A 16,671-nucleotide genomic window follows, 5' to 3' on the forward strand; every position below is an offset into this window, starting at 1 on the left:
GTTGTGGCATTTTTAGGTATTTTTCATGTATTATTGTTGCACACCAACTGTTTGTTCAAATGTCTAGCTGAAATTTTTGATTTTTTATGCTTTAATTGGATGATCAACCATAGATTTCCGTTCTGGGTTTTGACATTTGCAGGTTTGTTGAATTGTCTGGCTGATTTTTATTATTATTATTATTATTATTATTATTATTATTATTATTATTATTATTATTATTATTATTATTATTATTATTATTATTATTATTATTTATATTAAGAAGCGCATGTTAGCAAGAAATGGGAGCTCACGTTAGCAAGATATCTGCTGCTACTACCTCCGGTTCACCTTCAATTCCTTTGAAAGATACCCAACAAATCATAACCGAACTCAACGCCTATGAAGCCGCCTGTAGATCCGATGCTGATTTACAATCGTTTGATGCAACACTGCACGCGCGAGCCAACAACGTGATCAATACTTTGGCAGTTGGAGTCGAGGTGCGCACGTTATCATTTGATACATTGAAAGAAGTTACCGAATGCCTGCTTGAAATGAATCAAGAAGTCGTGAAAGTAATCTTGCATTGCAAGAAAGATATATGGAAGAATCAAGAACTGTTTGAATTGGTTGAAGAGTATTTCGAGAACAGCCTCCAAACGCTAGATTTCTGCGCCGCGTTGGATAAATGTTTAAAACGCGTACGCGATGGCCAATTGTTGATTCTTGTGGCTTTACAACATTTTGATGAAGAAGATGGTGTGGAGGAAAACAGATATGAAAAAACTTTGGAGGATTTGAAGAGTTTTAAGGACGCGGGCGATCCGTTTACTGAAGAGTTTTTTAAAATCTTCCATTCGGTTTATAAACAACAAACGATAATGCTTGAAAAGTTACAAGCCAAGAAAATGAAATTGGATAAGAAAGTGAAGTATCTTCAAACATGGAGGAAAGTGTCGTCGGTGATATTTGTGGCTACTTTTGCGGCGGTGCTGATATGCTCTGTGGTGGCAGCAGCAATAACAGCACCACCTGTGGCAGCTGCTGTTGCAGCCGCTACGGCGATCCCACTTGGGTCGATGGGGAAGTGGGTTAACTCGCTTTTGAAAAATTACGAGAACGCGATTAAAGGGCAAAAGGAGATTATTAGCTCGATGCAAGTGGGAGGGTTTGTGGCGATTAGGGATCTTGATACCATCAGGGTTCTTGTTGAGAGACTCCAAATGGATATCGAGGAGTTGATGAAGAATGCGGATCATGTGATCGAAGGCGATGAAATGGTGAAAGTTGCAATTGATGAGATTAAAACAAAGTTGAACTCGTTTATGAAAAATGTGGATGATTTGGGGATGCAGGCGGATAATTGTAGTCGTGATGTTAGGCGGGCGAGAACCGTTGTGTTGCAAAGGATCATTAAGCTGCCACATAATCAGTGAAAGTTTCGGGGGTATCATGATCTTCTGAAGATGAAAATTTGATGTATATATTTTTATTAAGTGATGCAGAATAATTTAGGTTTGGTTATTCCTGTGTTCATTTGCTTTTGATGTTGCAATTGTTATTGCTTCCTAATACAACTTCTTAGATTGTTTGTTCATTCCTATGTTCATCTTAGACTGTGTGTTCATTCCTATGTTCATAATGACAGCTGAATGCTATGCAAATAAGGTAATTAGAGGCACAAAGTATTAAAACAAATAATGAACATGGTTGCTATAGTGTTCTCTTTAAAAGTGTTATTATGAAACTAATTATTGTTTGTATTATTGATAGGTAGTGATTAATTTATACAAAACCTTTTAATACTAAAACTAGAAGAAAAACCAACTTAAAAAACCCATAGGTTTGTAAGTACAACAACTCGTACTTACACAAGATTACTCTTGACCATTTCAATTGATTTACTCGTTGTAGATTTAGGTTATATTTTTATATCGACAAATAAAAATAAGTGCTGAAAATGGATCATAATTAGCTATCAAATTATTTTACTAGAGAATTGTAAATGGGAAAAATATTTATATCCTAATTTCATATAATACTTTTTAAATTTTTAATATCATGTTCTTTTTCTTTGATAAAACAAAATAGTATGTACAAAGTAGTTTTATTCATTTTATAGTTGAATTTTATATCACGTTCCATTAAAAGAAAAAACAAAGTAGCTGATTTTTGTTTTATAAAGTTTTTGACGGATATATGAAATTTTGTATACAACTTCTAAGTAGGATATTATAAAATGTATAAGGATTAGATATGATATTTATATTGACAATTCCCGTTACATAAGTACATATGCAAAAGAATCGAATTTCACTGCAATTCTTTCACCGGTTTTGATCGACTTGGGGTGGTAACAAAAACGGATTTGAATTCAAGTTGCCTCAAATAATAAGCCGAATTATGATAAAAGTTAAATCAAAGCTAACTCGCAAAAATCCTAGTTAAACCATGTTAATTGGAAAATGAAAAACTTACTGTGTATACGACTTAAAAAAGTGCACATAACTTGACAAAATCGCCACACGCTCTAACCAACTGAGCTATTCCAGCTTATTGTGAAACTTCTCGTAGTCTTATAAAGATTTTCAAACCTTATTTTGAATTTTTTCAAACCTATTGGGTGGTTTTGTCATTCATCTAAAGATTAGGGACATAACCACTAAGTACTAACCAATTATTTATTATCATTATTATTATGTTTATATATACTGGAGTCTCCCAGCATTCATCATCTCCAAGTTGTAATTTATCATCTCTCAATGGGTAAAGAGAGCGAAATAAAGCTTCTGGGAGCTGCTGCAAGTCCATTTTCAAACCGGGTTCAGTTCGCCCTCCACCTCAAGTCTATCAAGTATGAGTACATTGAAGAAATACTTGCTCCTAAAAGCGAGCTCTTGTTGACTTCGAACCCGGTTCATGAAAAGGTCCCGTCCTTTTTCATGCAGATAAACCACCCGTATGTGAATCTCAAATCATACTCGAGTATCTTGATGAAATCCGACCCGATTTAATCCAACTTCTCCCATCTGTCCCTTTTGACCGGGCTAATTGTCGCTTTTGGTCCAATTATATTGATACCAAGGTACGTCAAATATTAATCAAATGTAAAGAACTTTAAAAAGTTGAGAACTCTTAGAAACTCTAAACAATAAAACATTTTTTTAATTTTTTTTATATATTAACATTATTTAATAGTAATTTTATCATATTTGATATAAAAATATTTATTACATATATTAATCACAAGTATACATATATGTAAAATTTATGTACTAACAAATTTATATATGTGTAAAAAAAATCATATGTTAGGATAAAAAAGAGTTAATGGCCATTTTCGTCCCTGTGGTTTGCTACTTTCGTCACTTCTGTCCAAAGTTTGAAATTTTGTCAATTTAGTCCTTATAGTTTTAAACATTAGCCAATTACGTCCCCCCGTCTAACGGCATCCAACTTTTCCGTTAGTTTAAGGGGTATTTTTGTCTTTCTCCTGTTTATTTTAGTTAATGGTCATTTTCGTTCCTATGGTTTGATACTTTTGCTACTTCAGTCCGAAGTTTGAAATTTTTTCAATTTTATGTTTAATTTAATTCGGTTTTTTTTTTTTTTTTTTTTTTTTGCTACTTCAGTCCATGATGGAATTCATTGGTAAAGTGGTCAGGGTAATTCCCTAAAACCGAACTATACCGAAAAAATTAAAATCGTTTCTTTGATTAATGCATAATGGTTAAGGTTTAGAGATTAACATATCGTAGCAAACATCCGGATAGAAATCAACATCAGGAGGTCGAATATCCCGTATTTCCATGTTTGCTCAAGAAATCGATGCACTAAATCGCATGTGTGTTCTTCAAATCGTGGTATTGTTCTTGAATTTGTCGAATTCAACCCTAGAGTTGTTGTCGATTTGAAGAATTCAATAACAACACCACGATTTGAAGAACACACATGCGATCTAGTTTATTGATTTCTTGAGCAAACATGGAAATGCGGGATATTCGACCTCCTGATGTTGATTTCGACCAAGATGCTTGCTAGGACATTTTAATCTCTAAACCCTAACTATTATGTATTAACCAAAGAAATGATTTTAGTTTTACCGGTATTGTACGGTTTCAGGAAATTACCTTGACCACTTTACCAATGAATTCCACCATGGGGGAGAGTTTAGGAAATGTCTAGAAACTAAATACGGGGGGGGGGGGGTATGATTATTGTTGTCGACAAAGTAAACGTAGACCTGTTTTGCTCGATACTCGATGGTTTTGGGCTTGGATTATGCTCTTAGGGGCTATAGACAAAAAAAATGAATTAAATTAAACATAAAATTGAAAAAAAATCAAACTTTGGACTGAAGTAGCAAAAGCATCAAACCACAGGGACGAAAATGACCATTAACTAAAAATAAACAGGATAAAGACAAAAATACCCCTTAAACTAACGACATAGTTGAATGCCGTTAGACGGAGGGACGTAATTGGCTAATGTTTAAAACTATAAGGACTAAATTGACAAAATTTCAAACTTTGGACTGAAGTGGCGAAAGTAGCAAACCATAAGGACGAAAATGGACATTAACTCGATAAAAAATAATTTTCTAAATTGTAATAATAAATATAAATATAAAAATGATAAAACTATAGTCACAAACACCAACATATAATTTTTTTTTATAAAAAACATTAGTTTTCAAGGGTTCTTTCAAGTTCTTAAATAATTTAAGAGTTCTGTAATGACACTCATTGTGTATGTAAGATTAAATATATAATTATATATATTTATATATGGTCATTATAATCATTTATATTATAATAGATCAAAATATTAACTATACATTATTATATATTAGTTTGATAATTGTTAATGGGTCATATTACCTATAATCTACTACTCTAATAAAAGAATACCACTATGTGCCACTTGTCACTCTCTCAATCATCCTCACTTTTTTAAACCCATTTGTTATTTGGATCCCATGTGGGTCATTACCCAAACAAAATAGCTTTATTCTTATGTATGTATAAAGCAAGTGTGTTAATGTTTATTTATTTATTTTTTTTCCTTTTTACATTTTAACGTAATAAAATAAAACAATTTAGCTATAGAAAAAGAACATACCAAATGAGATAGAAGTGGTCGAAAGATTGTTTTATTATTGTTTTTTTTAGTATTTTCAGGAATATAAAATAAAAGACAATTAAAATATTTTCTTCTTTTAAAATTTTCATTATATACATTGACTACATTCTTAAAAATTTGTTTATCCATATACTAACCATTTAAATCTATTCTTTTGGTTTATTTTGAAAAGCTAGAAACATGAAGTTCTTTTCTTAGCTATCATATATATAACTAGCTTTTATTCTCTGTAATACAAGGTTTTTTATATTATTCATTTCTAATATTAATATATTTTTTTGGATTTTAATATTATTTATTGTAAGGAAGTTATTAATATACTTAGAATTTGATGATGAAAGAGTTCACAAATAAATAAGATGTTATAACCCGGTTAAAAGCTATATGAGTTTGGTGAGACCCATGACCTGTTTTTTTACTATAAAATTGTTTCTTAATTATAAATAATATCTTAAAAAAACGAATACTAATTTTTAGTATATATCTATTTTAGAGGATTTCCATATCAAATATTTGATGAGATTAATTTTTAATATAATGAGATGTTATAACCTGTTTAAAAGGCTATCTGGGTTTGGTGATACTCGTATCCGTGAATTCGATTTGAATGCATGAGAAACATTCATTTACAAATAAAGCAATTTGGTGGCTTGAGAGAATTTAATGAGGTTTCGCTTATATATATTTAAGATTAAGATTTAATACATAATCTTGTTTTATTATTTATGGTTGGCTTGTACTTGAAAGAACCCATGTTTTCACATGGACATCTATAGTCGCTTTGTCAAGATTTACAGCAGGCATTGACTAAAAATTTTGATTATTGATAAACTAGGTATATTGACCAACACAACCGCAAACGTAGTGTACAAGGAAAATTTTTCTTATTATTAAATATTTACATAATGTTTCTTTAGTAATTCCTATAATTTTAATATAAATTGTAATTTTATTAACAGTATATGATAATTGTGATGTCGTATTTTGATTAATGTTCAAATTTTAAAATTTTATCAATTCCCCGTGTAATACACGGGGCTCAAACTAGTTAACTAGTAAAGGGTTTCCCCTTGGGTGTATATAAAGAGAGATTAATATTAACATCATAACCTAATCACACACACACAATAATTTTGTGTGCCTCCTCTCTTCTAAAACCGGGGTCCTCTCAAGAACCCTAACACCATCCTTAACTATACATCTTAAAGGGGAACTCGACCAAGCTGACAACCATGTCGTCTATATCCTTCTCTGTTGCGGTTACTACTCTCACTGCTGTAACAGGTTCATAGGTTTAGTATTTATCATGTTTTATATTGCTTACATGAAGAACTGATCAACATGTGGCATCAGAGTGATGTTGATTAATCAGTTCTTCATGTTTTCCCTAAATCTGGAATTAAAATCGAAAAACATGAAGTTTTGATTAAAACCCTAAAAACAATTTTCGGTTTTCTGTTTTCATGTTTTCATGTTTTGTTAAGAAAACTAGTTATAATTGATAAAATTCATATTTAAAACTCTAATATATTCGAAATCTGTTAAAAATATGTTTAAGATTTCGATTCCAGAGAAAACTGACTAAAGATTCTTCAAAGATGTTCTTCATGTTCATCATAAAAATCGAAGAATCGTCCTTATTTTGGATGAATCGTAGGAATAAAATATGTTGTTTCCAATTTTGATTGATTTTTTATCTATTAAAGATATTGAAACATGATATAGTTTTATCAATAAAAGATTTCAAAATCTTGGATAATTATAATTAAATCTTTTAAATTTGGAAACAAGATAATCCATTATAATTCGAAATCCATCTTTTTCATAAATTAGTTTATGGGATTTAAAATTAATTGATGGGATAAATAAATTATGGGTTAAAAATAGTTATGGGTTAAGGATTTAAAATTAAATTTCGGGTTCTTTTTCTCTTTTCTAAAATGGTTTTGGTTTACCAAAATCTCGAAAACTTTATAAACCCGAAAACTCTCATAATCCCGAAACCACTAAAAGTCGGGCTCACTAAAATCCCGAGAACTAATAATTCCCAAGAACTCAAAAGTCTCGTTAACTAAATTCCTGAGAACTTTAATTTTCCTATAAACTGTTCCTAATTAAATGTTTTGTAGATACTTAAATATTATAAAATTTTACAAAACATAAAGGCTTAACTTGAATAAACTTTTGATGTATCACTTCTGCCCAAAGGTGATGAGTTACATTTACCATATCATTCAAGTCTAACTGAAAGCTTTTGTTAGTTTTTGCCTAACATAATATAAATGTCTCACTTCTGCCCAAAGGTGATGTGTTACATTTTTATTCAGCAAAATTAGCATGTGCATAATTAAAATAATTGTCTCACTTCTGCCCAAAGGTGATGTGTTACAATTATTTTGCACACATACTTAAATAAATTTAATTCTGCCCAAATGCGATTTATTTTTTGTTTAAGTATAACTTTTAATTATAGTCTATTAGTTTGATGTTAATAATAGACATATCACATCTTCAATAAAATATAATGATTCTCACATTAATAATCATTCATTAATCTAATGATCATAAATTTTAATATGTATTATCTTAATATCCCATAACATTACTCACTATAATTTTCTTTTATAAATAGCTATCTCATCCAAATCATCCACTCTAATCTCAAAACACAATTAAATTTTGTCTCATAAAGAGTTTTAATAACATTTAGTTCTTCTCAATTTTAATTATCCATTAAGACATGATATGACTATCCTACTGCTCTTTCTAATAACAATCATTCCATTGAAAACTAGAGCATAACAAATGGAATGAGTCAATCATAATGTCTCTTACGATAATGATAATCAAGAACTTATATAAATAAATGTTAGCACTAGAGTTATTCTAGATTTAGTTTTTCCTAAGACTAATCAAAATAACTACTAAGATTCATGCACTTCTTAAAAATTCTAACTATAATGTTAAATGGTATTACTGAATACATCATAATGTACAATCATAACCCATAAAATTAAGGGCTCACACGTGAAATTAAGTACAATATTCTAGTACATTACATACTAAAATTTTTAATAGTACAATTTGGTGCCTTAAGAATCAACTATAACACTCAGAAGTCCAAAGGAAAATGAATGTGTTGATCAGCAACATATGTACAAGAAAAGAAGCATCTGGTACTAGAAAATAAGATGTTATTCAACTCACTACCACTAAAACCTAAAAGAGGATCATTCTAAGGTTCATAGACAAAATACAAAAATTACTTCCAGCTTTAAGTTCTCTAAGGAGAAGTCTCATTGCAAAAATATGTCATTAGATTAGGCATAGGCATTACAAGATTATCTATAATTCAAAAAAACAACTGGCTAAAGTTAATAGTTATATATTAATGATATTTAAGTCTGCTAACCTAATATTCTTATTAACACATGATTGGTTGAGTCTAGTTCTATATGTTTACCCAAAAACCAACAAATAACTAACATGAGGGTTAGTGACAAATTTAAATATTAAGGTTATTAGAACCATGATAAATTGTCTTCAAATTACGCGCGCTTTATGATACCTTAAATATTCTGGAGATTAATAAGAATTTAGTATCAATACTTAAGCTACATTATGACAGTTATAAGGTTTGCATAGCCAACATAAATTCACTATTACCTTAAACTCTCATATGATTTGTTATTAATATTTGGATTGAAACATTTATAAAATACAACTAGATGATACTATATATTTTCACAACTTTTGTTATCATGCAAATAAATATGTAACAAAAGACAAATGAGACATATAAAATTCATCCATTAAAACCAAAGTTCATGAGAAATCATGACATGGTTAATGAGGGTGATTTTTCATATAATCTCATTCTTAGTATTTTAAATCATATGTTAGATGCCCTAAATATTGTGTGGCTTAAGAAATAAGTATGGGTCTACCAGAAGTTATATTTCACTTACATTAGTGATATACATGTATTTATACATCTCGAATCCCTTGTAAAGTTATGTTTATTTAATGTTTTGAGTTCGTTTTAGTTCAAGTTTTGTTAATCTTTTATTAATTAAGGTTTTTGAGTCAAAGTTTATATGTTTATCATCTTTTAAATCGTTTGGTGTCTTGAATGTTAAGCTTTAATTCTTTCTATTATTTCGTGAGAAGTTTATGCTTGTTTTGATCGTCAATGATTACATGATTGCTTCACTAATGTTTTATTATGTTTTCATATGTATGGTGGCTTAAGAGAAGCTAGGGAAGCAAGGTCTAGAAGATTCAATGTTACTTGGAGTTCAAGAGAAGATTAATCAAGATTTAGCAACAAATAAGAAGAAAATAACAACAAAATCCGTATGCCACCCTCTAGGGGCGCCGCGGCCCGCGACGGCAGAAGGGAAAAGGCCTAGGCGCGGCGCCTAGGGCCCCATGTTCATCCGTTTTTGCAAGTCCAAGCCCGATATTTCGATATATAAACATCATTATGTACCTAGCCAAAGAGAGAGGGATTGCAGCAGATTTTCTAAAGGTTTAAGCTAAATTTAGAGCCGATTTTGAGAGGTTTTCCCAGGGTTTGAAGGTTATTTGGAAATAGGAAATAAGGAGGATCGAGAGAGCTTTCATCCGGGTGTTCGAGGATCAATCGCAAAGGGTTTTATCGCTCTAACTTTCGTTCCTTGTTCATTATTCTTGATGTCTTTCCTATTTGTTTTTAAGACTTGTTTAGGATTGTTTTTAATAATGATTCTAGGCTAGACTTCATGTCTACCTAGGTTTGATAACATGTTTGAGACTTGATTCTTGCTTTGGATAATGTTTTGATTATGGTTTTGTTGATTTAATAGTAAAAGACTTGATCTTGTTTCATGATGCGTATGAGTATTTGTTATCTTGATTGATTGTTAACTATTGCTTCACATAGATCTTTTATCTTTTGATTGTGTTCTTTAGATTTAGGGTTTGTGTTTAATCTTTACTTGGTGTTTTGATTATTATGGTTGAATAGGCCTATTAGATCATAGAAGCTTGTTAATTGTTGGTTAGGTTTTTAAATGCTTTGCTAAATTCCAATAGCTGTAAGGTGAGGAGTTGTTCATGTGTCTTGGTCAATTGCATGCTAGGATAGTTAGTGACAATATTCTTGCTTATTGTGTTGATCCATGTTCAAGATGTCATGCTAGCTTATCAAGTTATCTAGGGTTTAGTGTTTCATAAGATTGTTTGCTTTAGATACTATTAATTAACCCTAATTTATGACTTTGCGGAAATCAATAATACTGATTGCTTAATAATCTAATAATTGTTTTTTGGGATTTCATTTGATTCAGTCAAAGGTCCTTAGGGTTTGTTAGATGAACACGTTTAGAAAGCAGTTTCCATAATCATGTTATTTGTCCATTGCTTGATGATTGTTGATGCATGGGATTCTTACCTAGGTAGATTCCTTCTCTGATTGATTTCGATCTTGTGTTTAGTTGCTTGTTTCTCGTTAACTTGTTTATTTACTTTCTTAGTTTAATCTTAGTTTACTATTAGTTTAAAAATCCCCCTTAAAACATTAATAATAAATAGTCGTATCGTAAGTCGAGTCTAATTAGTTAATTAACGTAATTTATTGAGTCCTGTGAGTTCGATATTCCGGACTTACTTAGCTTAGTACAATTGACCGGTTCACTTGCCGGTGTTTTGTTTAGTTGAGTCTTAGGTCTAGTTTTTATTACTTGTTTAATTTAGTTAATATTTAATTGACTGTTTTGAGCACATCAATTAGTGGATCTTATTCATACGGAATATTCAGACATAATTATTTTATCATTTAAAAGGTTATTTACTTGTATCTAATCTATCTTCTATCATTCATGGTCCACGGTCTTAAAGAAATCCATTCATATATATACTTAATATGATTTATTCTAAATATGTCCCTAAGTTTACTATGACATCTGGACGTAAATGAAATCAAATTAAGTCTAACATATATATAACAGCTTCCCATGTCACGTACATCATTGAAACTTCTCTTGTATTTTTTCTAGAGATATTAAAGATCAGTAGGAGCCTTAAGTGTCTCAATCATAACTTACAAGATTTGCAAGAGGTGGGGGAGTGAAAACTCTATATTATCCCAATTACACCTCTTGTACAAGACACTGCTCCATCACAACACTATTCTATCAAAACTTATCTCTTTAGAATTTACAATCTCTTACAAAAGTTTCATTGTTGCTTAAAGTGGACAAATTCGGATTTCTTACTAAACTAATCCTCAACAAGAGAAACTCCAACAACTTATATTATTAACTTGTTTCTCTGTTAGAATCTACTAATCTATAAATATTGATCATAGGCATGTTAATTTCCTAACGGTTTCTAAGGTCAGTGGGAGCAGTAAAGTCTTTACAATGACTTGTTAGAAGTACAAGAGGCAGGGGGAAGAGAGTTATTAAATTTTACTCCAAATTTAACTCCAATTACACCTCTTGTACACCATACTACCCCAACTCTTACACACTTAGAATCCTGAAAATGATAGCAACCTAACCAAGAGCTAATCCATAAAACCGATACTTTTAAAGTTACCCAATAATCAACTCAGGAGGCCATCTAGGTTTTAAAACCTACTAACATTGATGATTATGTAACCTCACTAACTAAAGTTGAAATGGATATCCTACCCCTTATAATTAAACCATTAGCATCAATCATAATTGACTCCATAAGTCAGGATAATGTTTTGAGATTTGGTTGAATCACCTTAGAGTGTTCATAACTAAACTAAATCCCAATACGAAACGTTAAGACAATAAGAAGCACGATTGATTTTTAAAGGTTATATTCAAGGATAAACCAATTATCAAAGAATCTTCTTACCTATATTACAAAAGGTTTCTTTAAGGATCGTTATTGTTCTAGTAGCTTACAATAGTTAAGAGCTACATTATATGAACATTAAAACAACTTTCCCTAACAATCAGCTTACATATTTATATGTTCATAAAACAACCTAAAAGTTATAAACTGAAGGTCAAAGAACATTTAGTTTATAAGTCAATAAAATCCATATATGGGTTAATGCAAACATCAAAATATAATGAAATATTTATACAATTATTTTCATCAAAAACAAGTGGATTAATATACCTACCTCAAGATGAGTGGGAGCAACTAAAAATAAACTTGTTCTTATATAGATGACATTCTTCTGACAAGTATATGTTACATGAGTCAAAGCATTTTCACACATACTTTGATATTATATATCTCAGAGATATTCCTTACACATGTAACAAATAGTATTGCTCTACTTTAGAGGATAATAGGAACACACATATTATTTCCTTATGCTTCATTAAGTATAAGCCTTATATAAGTTCAAGTCTATACTCGTTTAGATATTACTCAAAATTGCAACACACTAGATATGTCTAGATTAATGTGAAGCATCTAAAAGAGTACTAAGATATCTTTAAAAGAAACGAAAGACTTAATTTAAAATAAGAAGTGAGAATTCAAACCGGTAGATTACTCTAAACTTTGTTATATTCAAAGATAAGAAAATGTAATTTTCGGGATATATTCTTATGTCAGTAGACAAATCTATCTCATGGAATGAACTGATAACAACAACCTAAGTCATAACGACATAATATGTTGATTAATTACAATGTTGTTGAATATTTATTAGTGAACTCATAAGTTTTTATTTAACTCCAGATAAATTATATATTGAAAACTAATTGTGATAAAGTCAGCTACCATGTTTTCTTAAACAGTAACAGTTTGAGAGGTGCTGCATTATATTTCGATATGAAACTAATTATTCGTTTATGAACGAATTGAGGAATCTAAATTTTCGTATCGAATACATTCGTGATATGCTTAAGGATCCTATAACAAAAGGTCTACCCATAAATATTATGAAAGCGCTTATAATAATGACGGGTTATTGATGACTATGCGCAACTGCATATCATACTATGAATGATTAACTATTAAATTTCCTCATCAGTTTTGATTTGTATATCTCTTAATATGTTCTGCATGCATAATGACATATAGACAAATTATTATACAAATCAAACGTTTGAAGGGCTTACTTGAAAATTTTGATCATAACTATATAGGTTTTAAATAAGGACTGCAATATGATTAATGGGGGTCTTCAGCTGATGTTCAATTCAATGACTGTATTTCTCTGCTCCAGTTCAAGTTTAAAGCTAAAATGAGTGTTAACTCCTGATCAGGCTTATCTAATACTCATAATAAATGATTACTCTACCAAGTGGGAGAATGTAAGATTAAATATATAATTATATATATTTATATATGGCCATTATAATCATTTATATTATAATAGATCAAAATATTAACTATACCTTATTATATATTAGTTTGGTAATTGTTGATGGGTCATATTACCTATAATTAACTAATAAAGGGTTTCCCCTTGGGTGTATATAAAGAGAGATTAATATTAACATCATAACCTAATCACACACACATAACAATTTTGTGTGCCTCCTCTCTTCTAAAACCGGGTTTCTCTCAAGAACCCTAACACTATCCTTAACTATACATCCTAAAGGGGAACTCGACCAAGCTGACAACCATGTCGTCTATATCCTTCTATGTTGCGGTTACTACTCTCACTGTTGTAGCAGGTTCATAGGTTTAATATTTATCATGTTTTATATTGCTTACATGAAAAACTGATCAACAGTGTATGCATATATATATATGTATATATATATATAACTGGCACGTATAAATAATATATAGTAAAATCTTAAAACATCATTGACAGGTTATACCTTTGTATGAAGAAATGAAGCAAACAACAAGGACGGCGGGAAAAGAAGCAATAAAAGAACAAATGAAAGAAGTAACACAAGTGTTGGAAGAAGTTTTCATCAAGTCTAGCAATGGGAAGCCTTATTTTGGAGGAGATGAAGTAGGTTATCTCGATGTTGTTCTTGGATGATTCATTAGATGGACAAAACATGTTGATGAACTTAATGATTTCAGTACCTTTGATGAAGTTAGAGTCCCGAAACTTGCAAAATGGGAAAAGAACATATCGTCACATGAAGCGCTTAAGAATGCGACACCAAACGACGAGGCACTTGCGAACTTCTATGCGATGCTTAATGTCTACAAACCACCATATAAATAAACAAGGCAGCAAGAAATGTTTCATATTATTCTTTTTTATGTTTGTTGATGTGTTGTTTAAATTTCTTGCAAGCAAAGATCATAATCATGATCTTTACTCATGTTTTATACTGCCAATGAATAAACTTAATTTGCTTAATACAATGGTGTACTAATTAGAAACTATATGAAAAATAATGTATGAAGACCGATGTCCATTTGGTCGGATCGATATTTATGCTTTGATCCAAATTTGAGGCTTTGGAATATTTAAACGGCCAGCAGATGAAGATGATAAACTTTTTCAAAGTCAACTCAATTCGATCTCCGTACGTACGTATATGCATGGTATATGAAACCCTCATTCTCAGTGGGATCTGGTTGATCATATGCGGTGGCGGACCCAGAAAATTTTCTTACAGACCAGGGTCGGAAAATATTTGGGTTGGTACTCAGTTGCTTATCGTTATATAATTTTTTCTTTGGTGTGGACCGTTCGTACGGGTCGGGTCAAATCGGTATATAATTGCTTTTACGATCCGGTTTGGTTGTTTAAGTCGGGTCAAATCAGGCCGGGTCATATAAAAAAAGATAATCAAACAACATACCATATTACCATATAACAAAAAAAATATGCATGATACGTCATTAGTTATGCATAATTAAAATACAATATTTATAGTTGTTTTCTACGAGTTTTTATTTTTTGGTATCTAATCATAACATCATCTCGTTTGATATTCATATATTAAATATATATATATAATCAAAACAAAGGCTTATTACAAGTTAAAAAGTTAATTAATCATATACGAAATAAAGGTGCAAGTAAGTTTGGGAAAAAAAACATACTGACTTTTATTCTATATTATGTTGTAAGTAAAACTAAGAAATAAATAAATGCCTACAAATAAATGTTTTGTTGACTTATTTTTATTTTCACAAGTCCCGCTAAATTTTGGTAAAATAATGGGCTATGAAAATGAGTTAATAAAGGTCCATTACATCCTTAAAATGTAAATTAGGTCATCTTCTTTCTTTTCTTCTTTAACTGCAACATGAGAATACCTCTTTGCGTCAGCTGCTGCTGCTGGTAAATATGATTGGTTTACTCTTTTCTTTTCATCTCAAATTCTCTCCATTGGTGGTCGTTCTCAAATCTACAGGGGTCTGTGTCAAAATTTCATAGGGGTCGGTCGGGATTATAACACATACGAGAAGTAACCGAGTTAGCGTTTATTGGATGTAATTTCGGACTCTAAGTCACAAGTTGGTGATCAGTAGTTGGTTGTGTTTCCTAATTATATTATGTTTCCTAATGGTAATGTAATAATAATTGGTAATGTCTTCGCTAGCAAGTTGGGCTAGTCGATATAAACCACTTAATGGTTTGACATTATAGAGCATGTGAGATCAACCGAATTAGGGTTCATCTAGAGACACACACAAGATGTAACCGAGTAGCGTTTATCTAGATGCAAACGAGTTAAGATTCATTAAGTGTCAAACCGAGTTATGGTTTAAGAGATTGTAGTCAATTTTTTAAATTATATTTTTTAATTAATATATACGAGAGTTATTCGTTGAGTTTGTGTTTGTTTATCAATTGAAATGTAACAACTCATTCTATGTGACTGGTCATCTAGAGACACGTTCTGACACTTGTAAATTGTAATTAAGTACACTTGTAATTAAGTACATCAATTATTAGAGTTGTGAGAAATTAATGCATTTATTAAAAACTAAGATTCCTTAAAAATTAATGCTTGATTCCTTAGAAACCACTATAGAGCTCCTGGTATAAGAATCCAACTACATCGGTCGTTGATAAAATAACATTGATAAAATAAAAAAGATATATAAATAATCTAATAATGGCCGTTAAACCAATTAATGAATATTTAGAAGAGAAAGTCAGAGGCATCCCAAAAAAAAGTTTTGGAGCTAGGACTAGGGAGATACATAAATCGAAGAGGAAAAACACATTAATTTTGCAGTTCATCATGAAAGCTGAAGGGCATCCCGAACACCCCTAGATCTAGATCTGCTTTCAAAAAAAAAGTTCATTACACTTTCACATCCACTTTCAAAGAGCTCAATAGCAAGAACAACCCCCCTCTCCCGGCAGCCCTACACTTTTTAGGCCCAAAAACTTATTATATTTACTATATAATATACAAGTCCACATAAATTATTAAAACTTATGTAGTTCAAGTGGTTGAATGTTCCCCCGTTAATTAATGATCCACTAAGATAGTTGCTTATGTTCAACACATAAATTGCGTTTTCTTTTCCTTTTATATATATATATATATATATATATATATATATATATATATATATATATATATATATATATATATATATATATATATATATATGATTAGGATT

The 16,671-nt window shown here is 30.6% G+C and overlaps 1 protein-coding gene and 1 pseudogene across 2 annotated transcripts; both read left to right on the top strand.

Annotated features, from left to right (window-relative positions):
* Positions 1 to 242: 242 nt before the first annotated feature.
* Positions 243 to 1,697, top strand: LOC143562915 (UPF0496 protein At4g34320-like). The gene has a single exon (XM_077050589.1). The coding sequence runs from the start codon at positions 285 to 287 to the stop codon at positions 1,419 to 1,421; it is 1,137 nt and encodes a 378-aa protein (XP_076906704.1). The 5' UTR covers positions 243 to 284; the 3' UTR covers positions 1,422 to 1,697.
* Positions 1,698 to 2,704: 1,007 nt separating this feature from the next.
* LOC143562916 (glutathione S-transferase U17-like) lies at positions 2,705 to 14,306 on the top strand (annotated as a pseudogene). Its single transcript, XR_013140578.1, has 2 exons — positions 2,705 to 3,070; positions 13,934 to 14,306. The product of XR_013140578.1 is annotated as a glutathione S-transferase U17-like (transcript).
* The last annotated feature ends 2,365 nt before the right edge of the window (positions 14,307 to 16,671 follow it).

Source organism: Bidens hawaiensis, unplaced genomic scaffold (genome assembly GCF_021521415.1).
Source record: "Bidens hawaiensis isolate Kalapana, Puna unplaced genomic scaffold, B.hawaiensis_p1.1 tig00021182_1, whole genome shotgun sequence".
Classification (NCBI taxonomy): Eukaryota; Viridiplantae; Streptophyta; class Magnoliopsida; order Asterales; family Asteraceae; genus Bidens; species Bidens hawaiensis.